Source organism: Plodia interpunctella, chromosome 1 (assembly GCF_027563975.2).
Source record: "Plodia interpunctella isolate USDA-ARS_2022_Savannah chromosome 1, ilPloInte3.2, whole genome shotgun sequence".
Classification (NCBI taxonomy): Eukaryota; Metazoa; Arthropoda; class Insecta; order Lepidoptera; family Pyralidae; genus Plodia; species Plodia interpunctella.
In genome coordinates, this window is record NC_071294.1 from 1,548,707 (window position 1) to 1,576,175 (window position 27,469).

Sequence of the window (27,469 nt, forward strand, 5' to 3'; positions counted from 1 at the left end):
TCAGAAATAAATGGAGGGTGGGTTCGTGACGGTGTGATACAGGGAACGGTGCAAATTATAGATTTTTTGTGCATTTTTAGAGCCAACATTGTTACAACTTTCAGTACTTCTACTAGTGAATTATGTACGGAAACTTGCTGGTGACAAATATTTATTATAACATATATGTAGGCTTAGGTAGACTATGGTATTACGGAGATAATCAGACTCGCACCTAGTCACTTATGTTTCCTGATAATGTAAACATTCTTACAGGTGCGCTATAAAGACACAGGCTAATTTACGATTAATTAAGTAAAATAAATTTACTTTCCAAGTATTATTTAATTTCTAAATAATTGTAATACACGTTCAAGTTATCACATCTCACGAGGAAAATCAATGGAGAATCATCATCGTTTGCATACAAATCAGATTAAAACGTTGCCAATCACTCGTCACCCGGGAACCGAACCGGCGACCTTTCGATCGCCCCGCCCCGATCGAATCAATTAAGGTGCGCGTGAGTCGGCCGGCCCACTGCCGTAAATCGGAACAAACGAGCTTCGAAAATGAGGTTTAAGTTCTGTACGACCGAGTAGGATGCGAGATGATAAAGTTATCATCAAACTGCCCTAATTATTATAAATTTACAAATTCTATTAACATCAACACGTTGACAGCAGTCTGCAAGGAGAAGTGTACTCAATCGACACATACTAAGACCCCACTTGGAAAACTGAGACCCAGCGAAAATATATGTGTATTGTCAGGCTGGACATTCATATTATCGGCTTAAATTTACGCGGGCGAATCTACGCAAGCGAAATAATATATTTTAAAGAAACCTAATGCAAAAATACTCTTTTGACATATAAAAAGGTGCACACGCATGCGTATATCTGCAAAATACCGTTATTATCTAGATAGCCATAATGCAAGACAATCATGACATCAAGTTAAATTAATTCATTACTTAAAATTTTAATGTTGTTCAGTATTCTGTTGTTAAATCGCAAACGCTTTCCGCGTATTGACTGCACTGATATCTTTGATGTAGCATAGGTCTTTGTTATGGTTGTGTTTCAACATTGGTCTATGAAACGGATTCCATGATTCCATCAGGCCTGCAAACACTTTCACATCTTGTTGGAAATTATTAGCACAGCGTTCGGGATTTCATTGGGAAAGTGTTTTATTAAAACAATCTCAATTATTGTTAACTAGGTAATATATAAAATTTAAAGCTAACGTATGTCTGTTTCTGTCAATGTCGAATATTGTAAAGTGACAAAATATATTTTAGTGTAAAGAATGCTTTGATTTTTAATTAATAAAGTTTAAACCGTTAGGTATTCGGCTTCCAATTCGCATCGCACATAATTTTGATGCATTATTTGATCGAAATTTTGTTATATTTACGAAGTCAAGAAGTTTAACCACAAAAATAAAAAAGTTTTAGTACCAACATTTTGAAGCATTACAACAAGCATTTGAAGCATCAAAATTTTGTGCGATGCGAATTGGGAGCCGAATACCTAACGGTTTAAACTTTATTAATTAAAAATTAAAGCATTCTTTACACTAAAATATATTTTGTCACTTTACAATATTTGACATTGACAGAAACAGACATACGTTAGCTTTAAATTTTATATATATTACCTAGTTAACAATACTTGAAAATTTTGATGTAATGCATCAAAATGTTGTTATATTAGAACATTTTTGTAGGGGTTAAACTTCTTGCTTTCGTATTTCTCCGGCCTACAAAAAACTGAGATCCCCGATAGCACGCCAACAGCGCAGTTGATATAAGCCGGTGATAAGGTTCGATTCCCGGCCCGGCCGATTATGCTTTTAGATAACACACGTTTTGGGAAAAATACTTTTGTGAGACAATAGAATTTGTTAGACCATGTTAGGTGAAATTATTGGGTTATTTAAATATGAATGATTGAGGGTCAGATTAAGAATGGCTTAACTTTTAGACGAGAATTTAAAGTTGTTTTTAAACTAATGCTCTGTTGTGATGAAAAGATTTAAGATACAAAAATAAGCGGCAGTTTAATTAAAATGCTTTTATATAAAGTATTTTAAATATTCGGGTATTTTTTGGCTTAATTATTCGGATATGTGATCAGGATTTGAGGATAAGGAAGAGTTCTTCTGTCTCGTTTCAACTATCAAGATCTGTATATTGTTCATTAAAAATATTTTAAAGAGTTTATAATACGAGAATGCGCTTTTTGACAGCTGTCAAAAAGCGTGTTCATTCATTAATTTTAAACCTTTCTTCTTTCTAATCCAAATCCAAATTCCTTCATCAAACATTTTCAATTAATTTATTATAGGTATATGTATTGAAAACCCAGTTTGGCATCTTAGTAACTTTGTTAAGTTTTAAAGTTAAAATACACAGCAAAGAAGTTTAATCTTCAGAATTCTAAAACAGTGCGCCATACATAAATATTTCATAGTTTCGTTATCTACCCCTACCCTGCCGCACCCCTCACCCCTCACGCACAGCCGACATTGATAATGAACGACAAATCTGAGATAAGGGTTTTTTCTCCCCGCCTTATCAGTCCATCAGGCGGTTGCTGCTTGTTATAGCTATATAAATACTAGATGTGTCAACAAACAAATAAAAATTTAATCATTTTGTAACATGCAAAAAGACATTTTTTTAATAAAGGTTCGAAGGATTTGTAAAATAAAATTTTATGCCAAAAATAATGTTTTTCAGTTTTACACATGATTGATTTAGGATCCAGTAACTTTGTTTTGGCATTGCGGTAAAAATACATTTAAAGAGGTAGGAGACACATGAAGAACATAAAAACTACATTAATCAACTGTATACTGCCATACCACCATAACCAGTGCCCATACTGCTGGGTGTAAGTCTGCTTCCCTATCTTTTTATCCCGTTGTTAGCTATACCATAATCGACACATTTAGCTGCCGGGTAAGTTTTTAACCATGTTACAAAAATTAATTCAGATATGAGGATATGTGATCAGGATATGAGGACCAGAGAAGAGTTATTCTATCTCTTTCTAACAGGATGCAATTACAGCTATACCACATCTAGTGCAACGTGATTAGATCAGTGTTTTTATCCTCGTCCCTATCAGGAGATCGCCGGTTGCCGCTCATTCACTCTCTCGCATCATTTTATACAGTCTGTTATGAATTTACATGGGTTTCGAACAAAAAGTTTAAAAAGTAAGAGATCCAATATAAAAAAAAAAGAAATTGATCTTAAAAAAACATTTCTTTGTTAATACAAAGAATGACGGCTTTTTGTTAATATGTACTATGGAATTAGTAGGTACTCCGGTTGTACGAAATACTTAATAAATCAACTTATTACTCATAATTAAGAAGTTTATTTGAATTAAATGTAACGTTCCTTCGGAACGTCGAGTTGAGAGTGATATAAAGGCGTGCGCACATCATTTTGACGGGTTTGACATTGACAGGTGCTGTCAAAACAAGAACAAACCACACACGCTATGAATGCGGTACGGCTATCAGATGTCATTGGATATATACATTTACATTTCTTATCTTGATTAATAATAAGAACAGATAATTATCAAAATGTTTTAACTGTTGGCTTGTTACCAAAATAAATCCTTATAAAAATATTATTTGCTCTTTTTTAGTAGCAAAGTGGCCAGTGTTAATACCTGGCCGGTAATTATAAAATTGAAATCAAATTTTTAATGTTAGACACAGATATAAAAGTCATCAAAGACAAACTATACTTTATAGGTCTAGATTGAGCTTGCTAAATAATTTTTTCATCAGTTTATAAGTAAGGTCAGTTGACTTGAACACTCTGAAGTTGGAGTTTTCTATACTGCCTCACGGCACTCCAAGTATAACGGCAATTATCTGATAGGTACTGATAATCTGTTAGATACCTGGAGAAATCGTAAAATTATCGTCAATTTGTTTACCACCATTGCACTGACAAATACTTATTTAGTAAAACCCCCTGTTTACTCTCAAAACGACTATCAGGAGTAAACAAGATAAAAATTAACATCTTAACGACATTTTTATCAGAATTCCTTAGAAGACACTTTTATACAAATATGTTTTACTGAGAAATTGATTTGATATAGCAATATGAATTAAATGTTTTGATAACATTACAGCGAATGCAAAAAGATTTTGTTTTGATGCACGTTCAATTCTTTGTAACAAAACAAAGCAAAAGTCTTTAAGTAGTTAAAGTATATAAGTACAAAAATTTGACCTTCATAGGCACTTTTCTTCCTCAATTCTCACCTCATTCTTTCTGATAAAAATCATATAGTAATTGTTATTTATAAAAAAAAGTTAAAGCGTAATTAAAGCTTAAAATAAGTACTACTCCACCAAAACAATTAGGCACATGGCAAACATGGCGTCACTGTAGCTAGGGAGGGGAATATTCGAGACTCGCTGATACCTAGTATGAAACTGGTAAGTAACTATTGTGAATACAACTTAGTATGTGTATATTATAACTATACTTTATTTATTTTGGGAACAGAGAACTGTGTGTGCAAAGGAAATAATAAAACTCCTAATTGATTAAATGTACTTTATTTATTGGAATAATTTGAAAAATTGTTCTAATCAGAATCTAATTCTTCAATCCCTGACATTCTTTCAAAATCTGAATGTGATTCCAAATCACTGTCATCGCTGTCGTCATTTACATTTATGACTAACTCTCTTGCGTCTTCTAAACCTTGCTTTTCCCAGTACGCCTTCCGTAACCGGTCCACGTGATTAATTTCTTTTTTCCAATCGTCTTGCGTTATTGATTGTATGGCTTCCCTGGCTAGTTTTTCGATTTGTCTCTCTGACTGATCGACATTCTTGTCGGCGACTCTTTGTTTGACCAGGTTCCAAATGTACTCAATAGGATTGAGGTCACATTGATATGGTGGAAGTCTGAGGACTTCGTGACCGCTCTCCTCTAAAAGTTTGTCCACTAAATATTCTTTTTCCGGTCGGTTGCGAATTATAATATAATTCAACTCAGCCTTTGTCATTCGCGGGTCAAACGTAATGTTTCTCTCGCTCAGCCAATTCTGCATGTCTTGTTTACGAGCGGCCATAGTAGGAGGCTTATTTAATTGCTTGCTGTGGTAGGGCGCGTTGTCTATGACAACAATACTGTTAGGTGGCAAATTTGGAATTAGTTTTTCGGTTAACCATTTCGTGTAGTTTTCTGTGTCCATTTCGTCGTGGTAATCCCCTTTACTACTTTTACATTTGTATAATAAGTCTGCACCTTCGACGAACCCAGTCTCTCCTCCTGAAATACAAAGATATAAACATTAATAAACAGTGTAGTGACATGAACAATAGTTAAATTATTAAAGTAGAATATCACGTACGTGCAGAAATATTAATTATATGGAACCCTAATAAGACAGCTCATTGGGTATTACCTGCGTGAACGATTATCCAGCGTTGGCCAGCACTATCGTTTTTTCTTATGCCTGGGACCGTTTGACTTTGCCAACACTTGTTGACAGTGTAATGCGAGTGGACCCATGTTTCATCGGTAAAAATAACAGGTTTTTTTTCCGGGCCCAAGTCGTCGTTTTCTTTTAATCTTCTTAAGTAACGTGCACGCCACGCTGCTATTTCAGGTCTTTCTATGAGCACGTCTCGTTTTTTGGAGCACTTTTTGAATTTAAATCCCAAACTTTCTGTTATAATTTTTCGCAGGGTCTCTCTTTGACCAGGAAAGTTAAGATCTCTCTTAACAACGTTTAAAATTTTTTTCAATGTAGGCACTTCTTTGTACACGTCATAAAAGCTTTCAATTTTTGTTTTAATTGCACAAATCATGAAGTCATCAATTTCCAGCTTTTTCTTTTGTTTTCGCTTTTTCCCTGGAGTGGGTAATTTGACTGTCTCTGTTGGGGCTTCGCTTGACGTACCCGGCTGTGGTGAAAGCCTTAGTTTCTCCAAAACTTCTTTTTCCTCGTTTTTTATTCTGGCCAATGTGCGTCGACTAATGCCAGTAGCCGTACACACTCGCTTTTCCACTTGAGATATTGGAATAGCTATTCCATGCAACTTTTCTTCCTCAAAAAAATGTAATACTTTTAATATCATTGTCCTTTCGGACCCACGGATAGTTTTTTTCCTACCCATTATGAGGTTAACAAAAAATATCAACAACAAAAACAACACGGGACTTTTAAACAACACAGAATGAATTAATAACAATTATTTAACAAAAATTAACAACACAAACTCAACAAAAACCCAACTGACAACGAAAATTTTAGGAGGCGCGAAAGCACGTGGTGTAACTGCAGAGCGCGAGTACACGACTGCGCGTCACTAGGGAGAGCGCGGGGAGGTGAGACGAGGTACGGGCGCCGAAACCGCATTCCTGTCATGCGCCTAATTGTTTTGGTGGAGTAGTAGGTATGTTTTGTCTTGTTATGTCAATGTCAAATATTGTAAAGGGCGATAGTGACAAAATAGGTTTTAATTTATTTTATTTATTAATGATTGGGGTAAAGTTAAATGTAGATTGATAAAATTATTATATCAAAGAACAAACATTAATCGTATAAGGCAGTAACTCGTATGTGTGTAATGCGCACTACACTCGATAGTTATACTATACTTTGTAAAAAAGTTTACGAGACTATAGTCAAATATTTCTAAAAAAATCAGGTTAAGCCCACCTGCCACCGAATCCTTTAAAAAAACGAAACGTAAACACTTACAGATTGTTTTGACGTCGACCGCGCCACCTGGCGGCAGTTCCGCGCACGCCATCTCCAGCTGTTTCAGATAACTCAACCACAGTAACATCACAAATCCTTATTCACACGGTTTCAGCTCGACTTTTTGACATTTCCAAATCTGATCGCACACTATACGTGTCAAACATTTGGCTGACACTGAGTGACTGTTTGGCTGCGAGCGGTGAGCGCCCCTCTCACACACACAGTTGCGCGACTCGCTCGTCGGCACACACGCACACAAGCAAACCCGATCTCTTATCAGTTCGGTTTAACTAGCAATGGCTGGCCCCAGATGTTATCACTGCCAGCTCGCGGTAACGTTGCATTGAAAGATAAAGTCGCGATCCTATCGCAATGTTTGAATAAACTTGTATAAAATGACAAATAAAAAAGCTGCGCCATAAAAGTCATATCAGGCATTATTCGCCGATAGACCATCTTTGTTTTATAACCGTTGCTTTATATTTGTAGAAACTGTGAACTTTTTTATTAACATAAAAGTCGAATAAATATTCGGTGACCATACATTACACAGTAGTCATTCAATTTGATTTATGGGTGGTTCTCAGAGCGTTACGACGCTGTCATCACGATCCGTCAATTTTCTTGAGGAAGGAATCATTTCCAAAATCAATCATTTACAAAATTTACATAAGCACAGTACATATTGATGATTTTAAAATCATATAGTAAAACTAATTCTTACTATTTCTTGTACATTTAGATAAAGATAGATTTTCATTTCACCAGGCAACAATAGTAATATCCGAGCGGACGAAGTCGCGGGCAGTAGCTGCTGGTCCATTATAACTCGTTTTAATTTACGCCCCATAGAGTTCTTGTTGATTAACTTTATGCGCAGTTGACTGTACAAGTAGGTCCAATAGCAATATGATAAAACTACACGTAGACACTCAAAATATCGATAAAAAATACTAATCATATTTGAATCTTATCAAAACAGTATATCATGAAAATCTAATTTCTAATGGCGATACTATCAGAAGCTATTTTTTACTACTATCAGATATTACTGTGCAAGTCACATACTTATTGGAGTTTTTGTTTACATATCGATAAGTCCCAGTAGGTTATTATATAGTACATTAATTCAAGTAATATTTTCTTTTTTTTTTATTAATAATTTTAATTACCACTTGCCCTCAATCTAGTCGGGAAACAAAGGTGAGGGAAAAATATGCCCAAGTTCGTTCTGTCATGTCTTATTTTCAAAATTAAAAAAAATATATTTTATTTGTCACTTTCTGTAAAAATAAGAATAATCATAAAATTAATCTAAAAATCGCTTATAATAGTATGTTATAGATAGGTAGATGAACACTTTATTGCACCAATTATTTTACGTTCATCAATAAAACCAAAATAAACCCAATTTTTTTTTTCATATTTACTTTTAGTAAGTTGTTACTGGTGACCCTAATGTTAATAATGCTAATATTTTTCAATAGTTACATTAACGTAGAAGTATTTACATAAATAAATACATATATTAGGACAAATCACACAGATTTTACTAGTCCCAAAGTAAGTTCGAGACTTGTGTTATGGGATACTAACTCAACGATACTATATTTTATAACAAATACATATATAGATAAACATCCAAGGCCCGGGCCTATCAGAAAAAGATCATTTTCCATCATGACCCGACCGGGGATCGAACCCGGGACCTCTCGGTTCAGTGCAAGAACCTTACCACTGCGCCACCGAGGTCGTCAATAAGAAAATAATATGTAGGTTGTATGATTAATAACATAATTACCAGACCGATCGCTATCGTAAAGCTAGATGCAGCGCACTTACCTGTAAAAAAAGCAATTTTATATAAGTGTACGCATAGAATAGATTTGCAATGTGCTATTAAATCTGGTTAAATCGTTATGCATTACATATTCAAAATTCTTTATTCAAGTTAGGATGATATTCGACAACACCTACCTATCGCGCCAAAAAAATACTTCAATCTAAAGGTTACGTTACCTAACTTACCCCGCCGACATCATTTAGCACAGGTTAAAGTTATCGTTAAAATTGACTAATGCAACCGAAAATAAGTGCCGGCGGAACTACACGCCACAAGACACTTTATATGAATATAAAGCAACAATCTTAAAAAATTGAATAGTTTTGACAAAAATTGGTCTTAGATGAAAGTTTCTCACCAAATATCCTTACATACTTGCTAAACATAAAAAACAAGATACTGGCTGTACGAATATGATGCCCTGGAGTTTCTCCTCCATAATTAAAAAAGGTATCAAGCCATCACACGATGTGTAGATCGAGATACAAGGTTATATGATCCGAGATACACAGCTGCTCACAACTGAGCAAGGCTGATCTAAGATACCTTATCACCTACATCGCGCATGCAATACTCATTTACATAAAACTATTATTTTTTTCGAGTTCCCCTTATCTTTTATCATCAATTAAGTTTTTGCTGCGTACTATGTCGGATCTTTGTTTCTAGGAATATGTTGTGTTACCGATGGAAGTGCAATTTTTACATGACGCGTCTTTGTATTTTTGAATGTTGAATATGCATTTGTTTCAAGGAATGTTTTCGCAAAATTTTTTAAAATTGACAGCCTCGTCTTTTTTTCGAAATAAAATTCAAAATTGATTTATTTCATATGCTCTCAGTTGCGAGTCTGTGATCAAATCTTGCAAGTTAAATTGTCTTATTGAGTTCGAAATTTTCACATCGCTTCAGTTTCCGTGATTGTGTGAGCATTGTTATTATAAGCATGACCTGATGGCGCATTCAGGATTGGCTTCCGACGATTGGTCTTCTCAACGGTTTACTGGACATGATAATATAAATACATATAAATAAAAGCTTGTAGCAAAAATTACGTTTTGTTGCCTTTTTACCATTTTTTGTGGCCTCAGATTTTTTCCTGTTTACTTCTTAGTTTTTTTTTCTTTAATAGATGTAACTGCAGAAATAAATATATTACTGACCCAAATCCCTTTTGCAGATGCACTTATTACATAATACTTCCAGTAGCAGATGCGACTTCATGACGTCACACTAAGTCTGTCGACTTAAGACTTATCAATGCATTCCTTATGATCCTTTTCCCATGTTAAGAGTCCATTAGTCGAATTAAATCGTTATCTGAAGTGCAGCGCTGTTGATTTACACCTTATCGGGATGGGTCGGCGCCGACTTCGAATTTCTAGAGATATGACGTCGCCGGCTCCCGTTTGAGTGCTAGTGTGTCTGTTTGTGCTGTTGTAGGTGATATAAATATATTAGATATTAAATTATTATTATTTTCTTACTATGGCAAGAAATACAATGATGATTATTCAAATAATTTCTTATTGAAATATCGTTTACAATTATAGAAATAAAAATTACTGATAAGCGAATTAATATCTGAACTCTGAACTCGGTAGGGCGTTGTTCTTCAAAAGATTCCATGTTATCCTTATCATTATATATTAAAAAACAAAGTCCTCTATCGCGTCTGTCTGTTCGAGATAAACTAAAAAAACACTGCACAGATTTTTCAGTTTTCACCAATAGATAGTGCGATTCCTGGGAAAGGTAGGTGTATACGCATATTACGTTTTTAACATGTTATATATGTGTACCAATTCAATCGAAATCGGTTTATTATGGTTTAAGTGATTTAGTAACACACATCCAAACATTCGCTATTATAATTGTTAAGATTTAGTAAGATTTTATAATGGTTAGGAATAAATTAGCCGTGCAAGTGCATATTCTAGACAGAGTAACGATTTCGATCTCGCAAGATATGCAAATGCACAAGATTAATTTGAAAAATGATGCCAAATGCACTTCGTCTTACGTGGAGGTCAGAAGTGGGATGTGACGACACGAGCTGGCTACAAATGGCAAAAAACAATTCGTTTTCAGAAAGATTTTACTACACAGTAAAATAAGAGCGGCTTAAAAAGGGCTGAGATGATATTGAACATAGTTTCATAACTAATCGATTTTACAGCTTGGCAAAAAAAATATCCGTCAACGGACAAAAATTGTATACAGATTACACGTATGAACGCACATCAGTGTCAAAATCTATGAATACAACTGAGCTGCAACGTGCTATGTCGACGCGACGTAGCAATGGGACATGCCTCCAACCAAAGTAACCGTTCCTGGTGGTTCTGTCATCCGAAAAAAATCGGATTAAAAACAGGCTACATACATAGTACATATAATGAATTTTTATCAACGCAATGCGTTTAAAATTCAGACGGTGAGATTATTCTACATTGATGACCTCGGTGGCGCAGTGGTAAAGTTCTTGCCACTGAACCGAGAGGTCCCGGGTTCGAACCCCGGTCGGGTCATGATGGAAAATGATCTTTTTCTGATTGGCCCGGGTCTTGGATGTTTATCTATATATGTATTTGTTATAAAACATAGTATCGTTGAGTTAGTATCCCATAACACAAGTCACGAACTTACTATGGGGCTATCTCAATCTGTGTGGTTTGTCCCAATATATTTATATTTATTTATTCTATGATCATGAAACGGCATAAAAGCGCCAACTCATAAAAATAAGGAAAAAAATCCCAAAGACGTAATACGGACTAGACTGGACTATTTCGTTCCAAAGTTCTACCAATTCATAAACAGACAGACAAGCGATAAGAGAACACAATTTAAAGTCATAAAATAACTAATCAACATGAAAAGTTATATCATTTGTGAAAGCGAGACCACCTCTAAGAAAGACGTAAAGATGTTTTTGTAACCTTATATTAACAACAAAAATTAGGACCAATAAAATATCATCGCGATTATTTAAGGTTCTGTTCGATCACACATTTGAATCATACTAACACTGAAGCGGTGGTGGTGTAATGGTTAAGACGCCCGCCTGTGGAACAAAAGGTCTCAGGTTCGTATCCTACTCGTGCCATATGAGTTTGTATACCAATCTAACTCATATTATAGACCACCACTTTCTTCAGATGAAAGAAAACGTCGTGAGAAAACCTGCACAATGGTTGACAGTTTAGGTCACTATAGTGTGTATGCGACTACCTGCCACTAGATGGCGGTAAGTAGTCGTATAAGTCATGTCAGATGCCTTTAGGCGACTTGAATAGAATCTGACTCAATATGATGATGATGATCATACTAATAACATATACGCGAAAGTTTTGTGAGGATGGAGTTATTTGTTTATTTAACTTTGTTACATGGAAATGGCGGACTTAAAGCTTGAGGCTTTTTCTACCAATGTATGTTTATGTGCAATCAATGTCTGTGTGTATATATATATGTCTGTTACTCTTTCACGCAAAAGCTACTGGACCGATTGTTACAAATTTGGTACCTACACGGGTAGAATATAACATGGAATAACACATATAAGTATACATATATTCACAAAAATGTCCGTCCCTTCAGTCCGTTACGTTGAGAAAACTTCAAAGCTGGACATACATTCAAAAGTAAAACCACGACAAGTAATTTAATTTTAATTTATATTACTGTAAAATCATAAAAAGACACGGTAAGATTCTATACATAAGACTTATAAGGAAAAATGTTGTACGGGCGTACCTATTGTTTCCACCTTTAATTTAAATTAAAATGTCATTTATCCAACGACTGATTGCCATCAAAAAGTCCGATATCAAAATGGACAACAATCAAAATTACGATACAGCGATCGGCGATAAACAGATCGATACTTTATCGTTGTTCCCCCTCCCTAGCAGGTGCGCCGTAGATTAAAAATGACAGGTTGGTAAAAAGGTACAATTTTTATCGCAAACAATAATAATATAGAATTCATTGCACATAATCACAAAAATAACCTGGTCATTTAGAAATTTTGTTTCCTGATTATTATTTTATTTTATTGAAGAGTAGATTTTAAAGGAAATTTGAAAAGTTATTTTTATATGTCCACAATATATTTATGTTATATAATCAATTGACAGACAGTTAGGGGCGGGACGGGAAACAGATAATATACCTAGGTGAAAACTTCGAACAGATAGTGCTCATTAAAGACCTACAGTGAAAATGTACTTAAACAATTTTCGCAGATAAATTCACAGCCAATAACGTCGTAACGATAAATTAATCAAAAACCTTACTTTTGTCGACATTACAGGTCAAGAGATGATGGCGGCGATAATCGAGCGATCAAATTACGGTGGCCGGTGGTATCGCGGTGGGAGCCTGGCGGAGCTATATATTATGTAGTTTTTCGTTGTGGGATCTGAAATGTTCTTAGAATTAGCAGGTACGTTGTACGAAGTACTTACTAAATCCATGGAAATTATAGCTTTTGATAGATGACTGATATTGTTAAAGATTTAGTATTAGTATTTAAAGTGTTTTTCGATAAAAGTGCCAATTATCGAAAAAATACTTTATCCACGTTAAATTTTAACTGTTAAATTTTATTTTTTCAAATCTAGTAGTAATATGGGAAGTAAATTGCCGAAGTAACCAAGAGCAAAAAAAGCGAATTGTTTTAGCCAAATCATCAACGAATGCATACCGAAATCAGTTGGCGAAGTAACACATGACCGAAATGAGAACTTCGTCATACGAGACGGTCCATACACCATTGTGAGGCTAATTGGATGGAGATGGTTATCGTCCAGGCGATAAAATTATATAGATAACATTCTGTAGTGACTTATTAAGGTCGTTCCCAGAATAATATTAGATGGCACGATACGCAGCCTCGCAGGCCGTGTGGGTAGCGCCAGCAAAATAGTGTGGTTTATCTTGATTAACATAAAAAAATTAACTAAAATATAGTGAACTAAGAATCAAAGTAAAATTTTATGAGATGAGAAGAATCTGCTCTCGACATGTATTTGTATAATTAAGAAACATAATAAAGTGACTAAAAATTATACAAAATTCGTGTCTGACGTAGGCTTTGGTAGTTTGGTTAGATTTAAAGATATTAGAGTGTAAAATCGAAATCGATCGAGAGACAAAGATTGACATGTTTGGGTTTCGTATTTATCATTTCATTGATTTCACAATTAAATATACCTATATATATATATATATATATATATGTGTGTGTGTGTGTGTTTAACATGAAAATATTAAGAATAAAATTTTAAATAAAACTTTCAAAATTAGCATTGACTGTTTCTGCTGACTATACACAAACCCTATCAGTGATCTGCACAATGGATTGCTAAAGTAGTTTTTGCAAAAATGCTTTAGTTAACTTCATTTCTGTATCAATAAAAGAATATTTTTATTATAATTTATTACAATAGCGTTAATGACACATCCAAGAAATATTTTAGAATACCTTCAATATAAGTTTCTGGAATGGATCTTTTGTATGGATTATAAAGATATACTATTTTTATAAAAAAGTATTTTTTGTGTTGTTTCAATCAAATAGTGTTTCTATTAGCAATATATTTTAGAAGTGCTGAGATCGAATTAAAAACTTTTTAAAGTCATATTTTGTATCATATACTCATAATTCAAATTCAAATGCCGTTCCTAGGCGCCATTTCACCTCAATTTTCAAATATCACAATCGAATTTCTGAAAAATTAATTTCATATTAAAGCAATGACTTTTTTTGCCGACGCTCCAACACTATCTGGCATCTGTACAGCGTATCGTGTGTAGTTTTTGCGAAATTGGTAGGTCCCGATCGGTTCACAGTTGATTCCTTGAAGCCAATCTCATCATTCAATCAGTACCTACTGGGGAAGGTGAGACGGATTCGAATTAGGTCACTGTTATCTCACTAGTTTTTGATATTAAGAGTATACTTATGGCGCTATGTATGTACACACTAACACTACGCTACTTTTGTATTCAGCATATTGAAATTTTGCATACATGTTGTTTGTAGTAGGGAGAAGGGCATAGGGTAGGTTTTCATCCCGAAAAATTATCGTGGGCGGTTCGTTATTCAAATTCAAATTTCTTTATTCAATTTAGGATGATATACATCACTTATTGACGTCACAAAATTACTTAATCTAAGTCTACTGCCGGCATCCAAAGCGCAGGTGAAGAAGAAGCGGCGCAACAAATTTTTCACCGCAGTCTTTTCTCCAAGGACATCAATTAACAAATATAGCTCTTATACATATATTAAAAATTAGGAAGAGGAATTTACATAATTATTAAAAATGACAAAATTTTAATGAATAAACAAAATAAAAGTTGTATTATATCCAATAAAATTATATTGAAAATTGTCACACAACACAAAAATATACCAAAAAATATATAATATATATAAATAAAAAGCTAAATGTACAAAACGTACGTAATAATGTCATAAATCAATTACATATGTCATGAGGATACTGCACCATGCTTGGGCCATTGTATAAAAAGAGAAAATAATAAAATACCTTCATCAAGTTAAAATCAAATTGTTTGAAAAAAATTGCACTAAATTAAAAATAACTTGATCAACAGAACGAATCGGCGCCCACCAATTAAGTTTGTGCACCTTGGCGATGGTTATCTGTCATTAAGTCACGTACAACTGTGCATATATAAGTAGATACTAATGTATGTGAGTTGCACTAATCAACTTTGACGTTGACCTGCGCGCCGCTGACGTTTAGACGAAATTGCGTACTTTACACTTTTGTGCGCAGGTTAAAAGTCGATTGCTACAACTTATTGTGTATTGTTATTACTATATTGTGGCTTCCAGTGAAATTTCGGGATACTAAGTACCTAACCTTTGTGTTATTCCAGGTTATATTCTGCCCGTGTACCAAATTTTATAAGAATTCGTCCAATAGATTTCGGGTGAAAGAGTAACAAACATACATACTAGTATATATCCTTAGAAATTTTAGCATTTACAATATTAGTGGGATAAGCCGGCGGCACGCAGGCCTCTACTTAGATATAAATTATTATCTATTAATTGTGTTGATAAATCAAATTTATTAAGAACTAACTCTAAAACGTAGTAACATATACCTATATTGATTAGGTTAATATATTTTAACTAACTAAACATAAAAGTTAAGCAGGAAAAATACATAATTGATTACATGCAAATGATGTCATTATAATGCTATCATAAATAAATATATATATAGGACAAATCACACAGATTGAGCTAGCCCCAAAGTAAGTTCGAGACTTGTGTTATGGAATACTAACTCAACGATACTATATTCTATAACATATACATATATAGATAAACATCCAAGACCCGGGCCAATCAGAAAAAGATCATTTTCCATCATGACCCGACCGGGCATCGAACCCGGGACCTCTTGGTTCAGTGGCAAGAACTTTACCACTGCGCCACCGAGGTCGTTAATATATAAACTATAACAATATAATAAAATATAACAAAGTATTTTTTGCGACATGATCTCTTTGTTAAATTAAATTCAGTTCTAATATAACCAATGATAACAATATACTACTCTTAATTACCATATTTTTTTTTTGTGTCACATTCTTGTGTGCGTCACATTTCCGAGCTTTGTGACAAAGAACACAATCACGATGTGTCCCACAGTGGAATCGAGGAGTGAATCATTGCATTGTACAAGATAGTTGAGACAGACATCGTACGACATTACGGTTGGGTCCAAGTCAGATGAGACAGTCTTTATGTTTATATTGTACAAGGCGACTAAGGGATATTGCCTTAATAGCTGAGTGACAACGGTATTCCTAAAAAGAGTAATTATTATTCATCGTATGTACAATGACAGCGGAATCTTTTGTTAGTATTTAAGCCGACTGCAGGTTTCCAGATGTCATGCCTGATTTTTCAAATGACATAAAATATGTTTGATTGTAACAGATACACAGTGAAATTCATAAAATTACAATTAAAACATATTATTTGCATAAAATTGCTACTTATGTACAAAACATAAACAAAGTTATCAAAGAAATAAATATATTGTCCCTAATTTATATCCTAATGAATGGCTTTCTTTTTCATTTACATCATATTTTCAATATGATATTAATTGTTGTAAACATAGCTTTTTTTGTTGAAGTAATTGACATGTACTTTAATATACCATATCTCACCCCCACAAAAAGATAAAACACCAGAAACACGATATACCCTGATCATTTCATAGCCGCTCTCTGGGTGGGCAGCTCCTACCATTTGTCAACCAGGCCCGCTACCACGATACGCCTTTGTGTTCAGATTCCGATCTCAATGACAATGGCTAGTGTTTATACCTTTAAACTGTTTAACACATTTGTTACGCTCACAAAGAACTTGCTACGTTTATGGGCTGGCCCGAAAACGTATTTTTGAAGTTAATTTTAACGGGATACTGATTTTATCTATACTATTGCTATAAAGACGTAAGCGTGTGTTTGAGGCGGGTAATTTCCGAACTACCGAACCGATTTCAATAATTCATTCACCATTAGAAAGGTACATTATCCAAGATTACTCCCACGGAAGCGAAGCCCCGGGCAAAATCTAGTACATAGTAACGTCACGAAAACTAAAAATACTACTAAAAATGTAAATCTAAAAACTGAATGTCTGAATATTCAATAACGTAATTATGCAGTAGCAATGTTTAAAACAATTTGTGTGCATTTTCAGACCGATATGGAGTTGCGACTGCAAAATTATGATTCTATTCAATATGTGTTCCTAAGGATTACTCACACATCCGACATCACCAGACATCCGACATCGATTCAAAATTCCATTTACAAATAGGTATAGATTTCTGAAAGGAAGTGCTTCAAAATAAAATTCATTAATTTCTAAATAAAAAGCAAAAATTAATCCTTCCGTTTCGTACCACCGGTTGCCGCGTATCCGATAACAATTGCAGCACTTTAAGCATTGTCTCGATTCTTCGAGATCGAGGAGTTAAGAATGGAGTTGCGTATAAATTAATAGATGCGCCCCGTGGGTTCGCTCCCATGGAAATTTCGGGGTAAAAATTACCCTATCTGTCCAAGTTATATTCTGCCCGTGCGCCAAATTCTATAACAATCCGCCCAGTATATTTTGGTACATTTTGCGTGAAAGAGTATTGTATTAATTATAAATCCGAACGTTAGTGAAGATGCATGTGTATATGTTAATACACACTTGCATCCTCACTAACATTCGGATTTATAATATTAAGAGGACAGGATTAATTAAGTGGCGAATTAACTGAAGTGCCTAAATCACGAGTAACCCTTTATAACGTGGCCTGTTTCGGCCACGTTGTAAATAGCTGTCAACCAGCAAGTAGGCAGTTCTTGTGATTCACTGATGCGTGTCATTTGATACAGCCTTATCGGAGGTTATTCCGATGTGGTCAGACACAGTTGCAGCTGAATCGAGCCTAGGCGATAATGAAATACATTAAATAACTACCTAAAAATGTTCTTCACATGGGCTTCTCGTGATTCAGCTTATGTAATTATCCTACATTATTACTAGTATCATCACGGAGACGAAAAGGAGGAAAGCGAACCCTGGGCTCCGATGCTCGATGGCTGAGGATGAGCAAGGGGGGGACGCTTAGGTGAGAGAGAGACACTAGTATCATTAACAGTTCCATGATTATAAAGGTAACTTAAATCTAGAATGATTGACTAACTTAATAATATTAGGTTTAAGTTACCTTCTAAAAATAGCCTTTTAGATTTTTTTTAAATATATTAGGACAAATCACACAGATTGAGCTAGCCCCAAAGTAAGTTCGAGACTTGAGTCATGGGATACTAACTCAACGATACATATTTTATAACAAATACATATATAGATAAACATCCAAGACCCGGGCCAATCAGAAAAAGATCATTTTCCATCATGACCCGACCGGGAATCAAACCCTCTCGGTTCAGTGGCAAGAACTTCACCACTACGCCACCGAGGTCGACAAGTTATAAGGTAACTTATATCCTAATTGTGCAGGTTCATCGAGTAGGTTCTAGGAATACTATTTAGAAATGCTATTTTTAAAACTGGTATCTATGGTTTTTATTCATTTACTCTTGAGATGGATAAATCAGTAAAACAAAATCACTCGTTTCACTTCTCTACTTTATGGGAATCGTAACATAACAAAATTCAACAAACCAATCGTTAGATCTAACTGAATATCAATAACAATTCGAAACAGATTTCAATCTTATATATATTATCGAATGAGGGAACAATAAGCTATCCAGTTACATATTTCATACACAAAAGAAAATTTACGTTCTTGTCTGTTGCTGCGTCTTCAGCAATCATTTTTATCACCTGAGGTACTTAGGTATATTTATGCGACCTTCTCTATCGTACAATCGATCACCCATATTATTTTTTAATTTTTTTTTACACTTATGCATATACTATACAGATAAATAATACAAATATAACATTTCAAATGCATCATTACGAATGCCCATTAATTATTCAATATTTATGCGTTTTTTATTCGTTATCATGTCAATAAGTCCACCATAAAACCATAATGGACCGAATCGGACCTTGGCGCCGAACCAATCTGAACGGTATCGCAGCGTAATCTTATCAAGCTGCCTTTGGTCTGAAATTAAAGTCAGTGATTTTGAGATTATGACGTGATGTGCTTTTAGAGCTTTTTATATGATATCTCATTTTTAATTTTACATCGAAAATAAATATTTACTACATGCATTTATACTTAGCTAAATAAATAGAAATGCATGCTTCCTTCCTTCACATCCGACTATAGGGAAAAGTTTACGTTCTAAATCCGTTGCCAACATTAACCGATTACGTATTAAAATGGCGTTCGATGTTTTTTGCACAGATAAACTATCGGGAATATTGCCAGCGTTTTGGCAAGCCCTACGGAACATAAGTTTTGCTTGCAAGATATATTTTTATCTATGCTTTGAATGGCTGCAGTGCTTACGAGCCGAATATACATGATACAGTGTTATGCTATCTACGAAACAAATCTTATTCATTATAAATCCAGTAGTTTGTAGCTTTTCGAGATTAGATTTTTAAAGAATTACTATAAATTAATCAATATTATAATATATTATCAAATTTGACCTGAAAAGTGCATGTGAAGATCTAATCACTACAGAGTACAAAACAAAGACGCTTCCCGCCCGTATTTTGATACAGTTTTTTTTTTTATGAATAGAGTGATTGAAAAGGAAGGTTTCGGTGTAAAATTTATAATGATTTTACTCGAGCGAAGTCCTCTAGTGTCTAAATAAATGCATAGACTTTGATTTTGACTTCGAGACTTAATATTTTATTCATCATAAGAAATACGAACTACGAACAGACTACTCTGTTAATAATAATAATGTATACGCCTGTCACTAGATAGTTGTAAAATACGTGTCAATTTTTAAATTACTTGAATAAAATGTGACTCAATTAGTTGTTAACAATAAATTAATAAATAAATGAGGACAAACCACACATATTGGGCTAGCCCCAAAGTAAGTTCGAGACTTGTGTTATGGGATACTAATTCAACGATACTATATTTTATAACAAATACATATATAGATAAACATCCAAGACCCGGGCCAATCAGAAAAAGATCGTTTTCCATCATGACCCGACCGGGGATCGAACCTGGGACCTCTCGGTTCAGTTGCAAGAACTTTACCACTGCGCCACCGAGGTCGTCAATAATAATAACAATAACACAATAATAAAGAATAATAATAAAGAATACAAGAATAAAGCGGTAAACGAGTGAGCGAGTCATCTGACGGTAAGTGGTCACCGCTGCCCAGGATCAACTGCAATACCAAGGGGTCACAGGAGCGTTGCCGGTCTTAACAGTTGGAGTCCTTGAAGGTTCTTTAATCTTATACCGCCGCAGGAACTACGATATTTCCACTAAACTTCCATAATGCACCAAAAAAAAAAATGGCTGCAATTACCGCATTTTTTGCACAATTTTTACTACATTACTAGCTACTAAACCCGCCCATACGATTCCTCAATTTACATGTTCCATTTCTCCCACGGCCTTTCGGCAGTGCCGCATTAGCTGGACAGTTTCCGTGTGGTACAGGGTTCGAACGCCGAGCGATAAAATATTATTGACAATAAAAAAAATATTTGTAAGTTTTTCAAGGCTTACAATCAGCATAATAGAGTCCGCGCCATGATAAAAGTCCCGCACACATCGGCACTACAATCCGTGACAACAACGTGGCCGATATATTTTTGATAGTTTCACATATTGCCGCAATTTCATACTCCTTTTATAAAACTAAACCTGATTCTGCAATCAAACCAAAATATGGTTTTATGGAACTTATTCTACTGTATGCATGCATTGTGTATAATGATACAAATAAATAAATAAAAATAATTCTTGGCGCGGAAACTAATTGCTAGATATGTATGTATGTAGATTGTTTTTCGCATTTTGCTCAGATTATTTGCCGTTTGAAATAAACTATCGAATAGTTTATTACTCGTCCCTTCTTTTGTCCAAAAAGTCGTCTTGAAACCATCAAGAATTAGAATTATTATTTTACAAAAGTACGTACTTCGTCTCTGATAAATGTAGACCCGAATTTGTATCTTTAAAAAATAAATCCAATTTGAAACAAATGTCACAAGAATCGGCACCAACCGAGAATCGCCAGTCTCCACTCTCTCCGCTCCCGCCTATGACTCACGCCCAACGACCGCTGCACTAAGTCTATTCGTTTATACCCAACAAATTGCACAAGAAATGCGCAGTAGCATTAGTGTATTAACATTTTTATAGCCCATATACAACGCTAAACCGTTGCTTGGAACAATTGATGGCCGGCCAATGCGTGTTCTTTTTGGCATACGTCGACTTTGTAATGGCACCGTCTATGCATTTTTATACCCTTAATTTAAAGCGCAATAAAGCTGAACATCCACCAGGAATCAAACCTAACTCACATAACTGAGCAAGGATTTCTACATTGGCCCCAGAAAGGAAAAATATAGAACAGGAAAAATATATCAGTCTTTAAACCAAGTGTTAATTGTAACAGATTGTGTCAAGGAAAAATGTTAGCCACAAGCTGTATGTAAACACAGTTATACTCATGGCATTTGAAGGATTTCCAACGAATATTATTTTGTCGGAGCCAACAAAAAGATGATATGCGTGCCAATTGTCTGACTACTCAGGATACCAAAGAACATGCGAGGTGGAGAAGAATAGCAGGAAAGCGGACTTGAAAGGCTTAGCAACAGGCTAAACGCTCACATAAGAGAAAGATAAATAAATAAATAAATATATTAGGACAAATCACACAGATTGAGCTAGCCCCAAAGTAGTTAGTATCCCATAATACAAGTCTCGAGACTTGTATTATGGGATACTAACTCAACGACACTATATTTTATAATAAATACATATATAGATAAACATCCAAGACCCGGGCCAATCAGAAAAACATAATTTTCCATCATGACCCGACCGGGGATCGAACCCGGGAGCTCTCGGTTCCGTGGCAAGATAATAATATAATTGGATTCACATGAGAGAGAGATAATAACATAGTCGGATACGTCCTTGCATCTCATTATTGTTACCGTATTTGTTATGTCTTTCGCAATAGATAAAAAATAATAATACAGCTAAATAATAAAATAATAATTTAATAATACAGCTGCAAATCCACGGTGTTACCCATTTCATAATAATAAAAGATACTTATACGTTTCTATGCATAGTAGCGCCATCTACTTTATAAAGCGGCGCCACTGACTATCAAACTTTTTGACCAAATGCTATCGGAATCGCGTGCTTTCTGGATAAAAATTACCCTATCTGTCAATCCGAGATATGAGCTAACTCAATAGCAAATTTCATAAAAATGGGCCCAGCCGTTCGAGCGTCATGAAGTAAAACATGCTCACAACCTTTCCCCTTTATGATATTATAGAGGGCTTAACATTTGTGGGCAGGAGTCTGGCTCGTGGACCATTAGTCTTCAAAGGTTATCAAACTACATGGACAATTACAATAATAACTTTTATTTACCTTTTGGGCGGCTTAAAAAATTGTAGACATGATTAAATTAAATTAATTATTGGTCATTAGTTAGCTAACCTCCCCAACCGTGTGTAGCGCAAGTAACACAATAGCCAACTCGATAAACCAACTTATAAATAATTGGTCTACGATAAGTCTAATTAGCGCAGCCGATGTAATCTAAGCTCATATCTCACTGGGGGGAAACAGGAAGTGGCTGATAGCAGCTCATAAATTAATTGTTAGCTGGCTGAACGGGATAGACGTGTGTCGCAGTAATGATAAGGTTACGAGGTCAAACTACCGTGCGTAACTTGGTGTCAATTGGTACGTACGAATTTCGAGGAATTGCGATTTTTAAATACTTGTAAATCTGATGTAGGTAGATGTGTCATGTCTTTATTTTATTTCCTATAATTCTATTATATTAAAAACTAGATGATTAAACGCAGATATTTCCTGATGTAACTTAAAAGCAACTTGTTTTTTTTTGCTTATACGCTATGGAATATATATTTGTATTTATTCTAATTATAAGAACAATCAGCGCTTCATTAAGAAAAAAATTTAAAAGCAGTTTAGTTCATTTCAATTCTTTACGAATACTTTTTAAATCCAATATTTTTTCCAGGACAAATTTATTTATTTAGTATGTGTAGTGGTTATTAATTGTACATACACACAGCATTTATGTAATGTACAATATACACTACTTGACTCAGATATTAACTAGGAAATGATATTGATCGTAAAGGCCCTGATAAAACGTATATAGGTAGTATATAAAAGTACGGCTATCTTACAGATACCAGTTTATGGCAAGGACAACAGACAAACAGTCGAGGACAATGGAGCTAATAATATTCATAGTATACATACAGTAGATTCCTATCTACTCTTTTTTAAAAGTTTGTCCAAAAGTTGTCAGGTCATATAATATAATAATAAAAACTGTAATTGGGCTATGTCTGTATTGTGGCGGGTGTGTCTGCCTGTCTGTTTGTTCGCGCATCACGCAAAAATCCGCAAAAAAAACTACGTACTGGATGGAATTTGCTGCGCTTTTCACAGTTGTACAGCGAAATGCCTAACTTAAAATCTGGTATAGGTTTCATTGCGATACGTTGTTTAGAACCCGAGATATCGATATATCGATAATAGTTAGTTATGTGTGGACACACGAAATAAACGCGAGCAAAGCCGCGGGCAAAAACTAGTACTGTAACTAATGGACGAGGCCAATGCCAAAAAAAATGTTTAGAGAATCATTTGTTATATTCAAATAAATAAAGAAAATAAAATAAATAAATGAGGACAAACCACACAGATTGAGCTAGCCCCAATGTAAGTTCGAGACTTGTGTTACGGGATACTAACTCAACGATACTATATTTTATAACAAATACATATATAGATAAACATCCAAGACCCGGGCCAATCAGAAAAAGATCGTTTTTTCCATCATTACCCGACCGGGGATCGAACCCGGGACCTCTCGGTTCAGTGGCAAGAACTTTACCACTGCGCCATGCATTTGCCATGCACTTGAATACTTTGACGACCTCGGGTCGTCAAAGTATTCAAGTGACGATAAAAGAGTAGAAATTACAGATCATTCGATAGAAAAACTGAAAATGTTCTTAATCGAGAAGTTAACCGTACAAAGTAACATTTAGTAAGTAGTTGTTCTATGAACGTCTCCGTGGCTTAATGATCATCACGCCGGACTGCTACACTGGAGGTCCCGGGTTCAATCCCCGGTCAGGTCAACATGGAAAATGATCTTTTTTTCTAAATTACCTGGGTCTTGGGTGTTTATCTATATATGTATATGTTATAGAATATAGTATCGTTGAGTTAATATCCCATAACACAAGTCTCGAACTTACTTTGGGGCTAGCTCAATCTGTGTGATTTGTCCCCAATATATTTATTTATTATTATTAATTATGGCTATAGTGTGGGAGGTGTCGGTTATCAGTGCTACTTTATACAAGATGCTATCAGCCCCTTCTTTGTTGTGTTCGGGGTGTGATCGATTGCTGTGATAACTCCCATGGGAGGTTTTCGATTATTTCTGTATGCTAGACTCTGTTATTCTTATTCTAATGCAAGTAAAAATACTATGTCAAAGAAAATAAATATAATCTATATATGAACTCTTGCGTTACTGACTGACTGACTGACTAACAGACAACGCACAGCCGAAACTATATAACTAACTATATAACTAAAAAGAAGAAAGCTAGAAAAACTAGAAAGCTGAAATTTGGTGTGTAGCACCAAGAAAAGATTTCCTGAAATTCCCACGGGAAACGGATTTTTACTCACATAAGAAGTTATAGGCAAAAGCTAGTAAGATATAAAATATAAAAAAGTAATAAGATTTTAGGTATATTCCTTAATATTAAAACAAAGTCCACTGACGCGCGTCTGTCTGTCTGTTTGCGATAAACTCAATCACGTGCGAAGTCGGGACGGGCCGCTAGTTAATCATATTAATTATATAAATAAAAGTATAAGCATAAATTGTCTGCCTGTTCAATACTAAATGATGGCCGTAAGCTCGTTAAATTTTGTCTTATCCAGAGCTAGACTGAATAATTGTTCGACTAATTTGTAAAAACACTTATAAATACTTATGCAGACGGACAAAGCTTCTACGACGTAATTCAATTCATTGTTTTGATATACCTTTTGACTATGTACATTATGTACTTTTATATATTATTAGAAAGAAAAAAAACATTGTAAGAAACAATAAGGGTAAGCCGATCTGGCATGATAGGGACCAACACTGTTCAAATGAGTTTCTTTCGGCATTTCTTCTCAGCAGTGGTCGTTCCGAAATGCCAGTAGTTTGTAGCTTGTGAGAAATAACTATAAATATAAAGATTGACGAGTTAAAGTGCCTGTGAAGGTCTAATTTCTGAATAAATGATTTGAATTTGAATTTGAATTTCAAATTTCTATATGAATGTTTACACTATATAGATCTTTTCTGCTCTGATCTATCTCACTAAAGACACGTCATAATTTGTCGCTTAAACGAATTTTTACAAAAATATCATTTTTTCCACAAGCTTTTATTGTCGTCAGAGAGATCTTGTGGCATTTAACGCCCGAAAAACACCTATATCCGTGCTGTAAGCCGTTGAAAAGTTCCCTCACTCGGAGCCGATCCTGCACCATCAGGTCATGCTTATCATAATAATGCATTGTCATGGAAACTGAAGCGACGTGTGAAATTTCAACTCAGTAGGACAAATCTAACTTGCAAGATTTGATAACAGACAGACAAGCAAACATTGGGACAGGTGAAACTAAATAAAAGCTTGTAAAAAGTATAAAAATAAATTTATATATGTATGTATATATATGCAGAGGCTGCAAGTGGAATATTTCCACAAGCCAACGACGGTACAATCGATTCCCTATGACTTATATGCGAAAAGCGTGTTAAGACATATATCTAAACATAACTCGAACCTTGAATCGCGGATAAGAATCTCGTTCAGAATTTATATACGGGGCCGATAACGCAGGGCGGGCGGGCGGTTGATAAGGCCGCGGGTGCTGATAAGGCGCCGCCCGCCCAACTGATCGTATCTGTGATTAAATAGCCAGCCTTATCAGTAGCGAGACTCGGGATCTTGGATTGCACAGAGTAGTGAGATGCAGAGGCGGCGATGGAGAAAACTATAATGAAATGTTTAAATACATTCACACTACATTCTGTGTGACAAAAATATCAACCATATTTAAAAATGTTTATGGCATATAAAACATTTTGAACTGTGGTCAAAACCAGAATAATTAAAGACTTGATTATGAGGTATAATTCAAATGGGCTTACATGAACGTCCATGTTTAATCTAAGTACGTATAAAAATATTTTTTACAAAAAAATAAATATACAATAGAGACATGTGCTACCGCTTGTATAAAAATGGCAGCTTTTATATTCATTTAATATAAAAGCTATAATTTAAAATTTTAGTCAGCAGAGCATACTAGATAAAATTATTTTTCTTCCACGTCAAATGCTGAAATAAAAAGTCAAACGGGGAAATCTTAAAACAATCTGTACCGGCTCTGTGTAGAACGTACTCTATACAAAATATGAATACGCAGCGTTGTCTGTAGGAATCCGTCAAACAGATGAGATAAGAACGTGAACTTTTGCTGTGTTCGTAACACCCCCCTCCCTATCCCCCCACTGGATGTGTGACGCACACACGGACAGATATCAAGCATTGTTTTGAGCAGGAAAAGTTATTAATATTGATATAACCTTGAAAGGGCACTTGTAGGAATGAATGATGATATTTTGGGTGCAGTTTGTGTCGTTAAAACAAAAATAAAAAAAAATTCGGAAAACACTACGAAAAATTCGGATGAACAGAAATGGATGTTTTAATAGCGCAGTCCCGGTTGGACAGGTCGTTCGATTCCCGCTCAAGTCCTGAATTTTTTTCATCACATTAAAATTTTAAAAATTAATACCTCGGTTATAATTATGTAATTATGTGTTTTCAGTTCTGAAAATAATAACACAGGTGTACAGATTCACGTGAAAGGAAATTATCAATAAATCAAATTATTCTTGAGCACATGTCTGACCTTTGACCACTCAGTCCGGTCGGACTGCAATCCTGTTGTTGTTCAATTGTCTTTATTATATACAGGGTTTGCTAATAAAAACTAGGTTATCCTCTCATAACATGACATTTTTA

At 34.8% G+C, this 27,469-nt stretch overlaps 2 protein-coding genes across 4 annotated transcripts in view; both read right to left on the minus strand.

Moving 5' to 3' along the window:
* Positions 1–27,469, minus strand: part of ush (u-shaped) — a 181,032-nt gene that overhangs the window by 90,089 nt on the left and 63,474 nt on the right. Inside the window, exon 1 of one of the 3 annotated variants that reach the window (XM_053751531.2) lies at positions 6,744–6,942. The exons of the other annotated variants lie outside the window; for them this stretch is intronic. Within the exon in view, the coding sequence (XP_053607506.1) occupies positions 6,744–6,831 (88 nt within the window). The 5' untranslated portion in view covers positions 6,832–6,942. Of the gene's footprint in view, positions 1–6,743; positions 6,943–27,469 lie in introns of those variants that run through there. 3 annotated transcript variants of the gene reach the window in all.
* On the minus strand, positions 4,527–6,438 carry LOC128673641 (uncharacterized). The gene is made up of 2 exons (XM_053751623.2): positions 5,442–6,438; positions 4,527–5,305 (listed from the first exon to the last, which is right to left on the minus strand). Exons 1-2 carry the CDS (start codon positions 6,154–6,156, stop codon positions 4,614–4,616), a joined length of 1,407 nt encoding a protein of 468 aa, XP_053607598.1. The 5' UTR covers positions 6,157–6,438; the 3' UTR covers positions 4,527–4,613.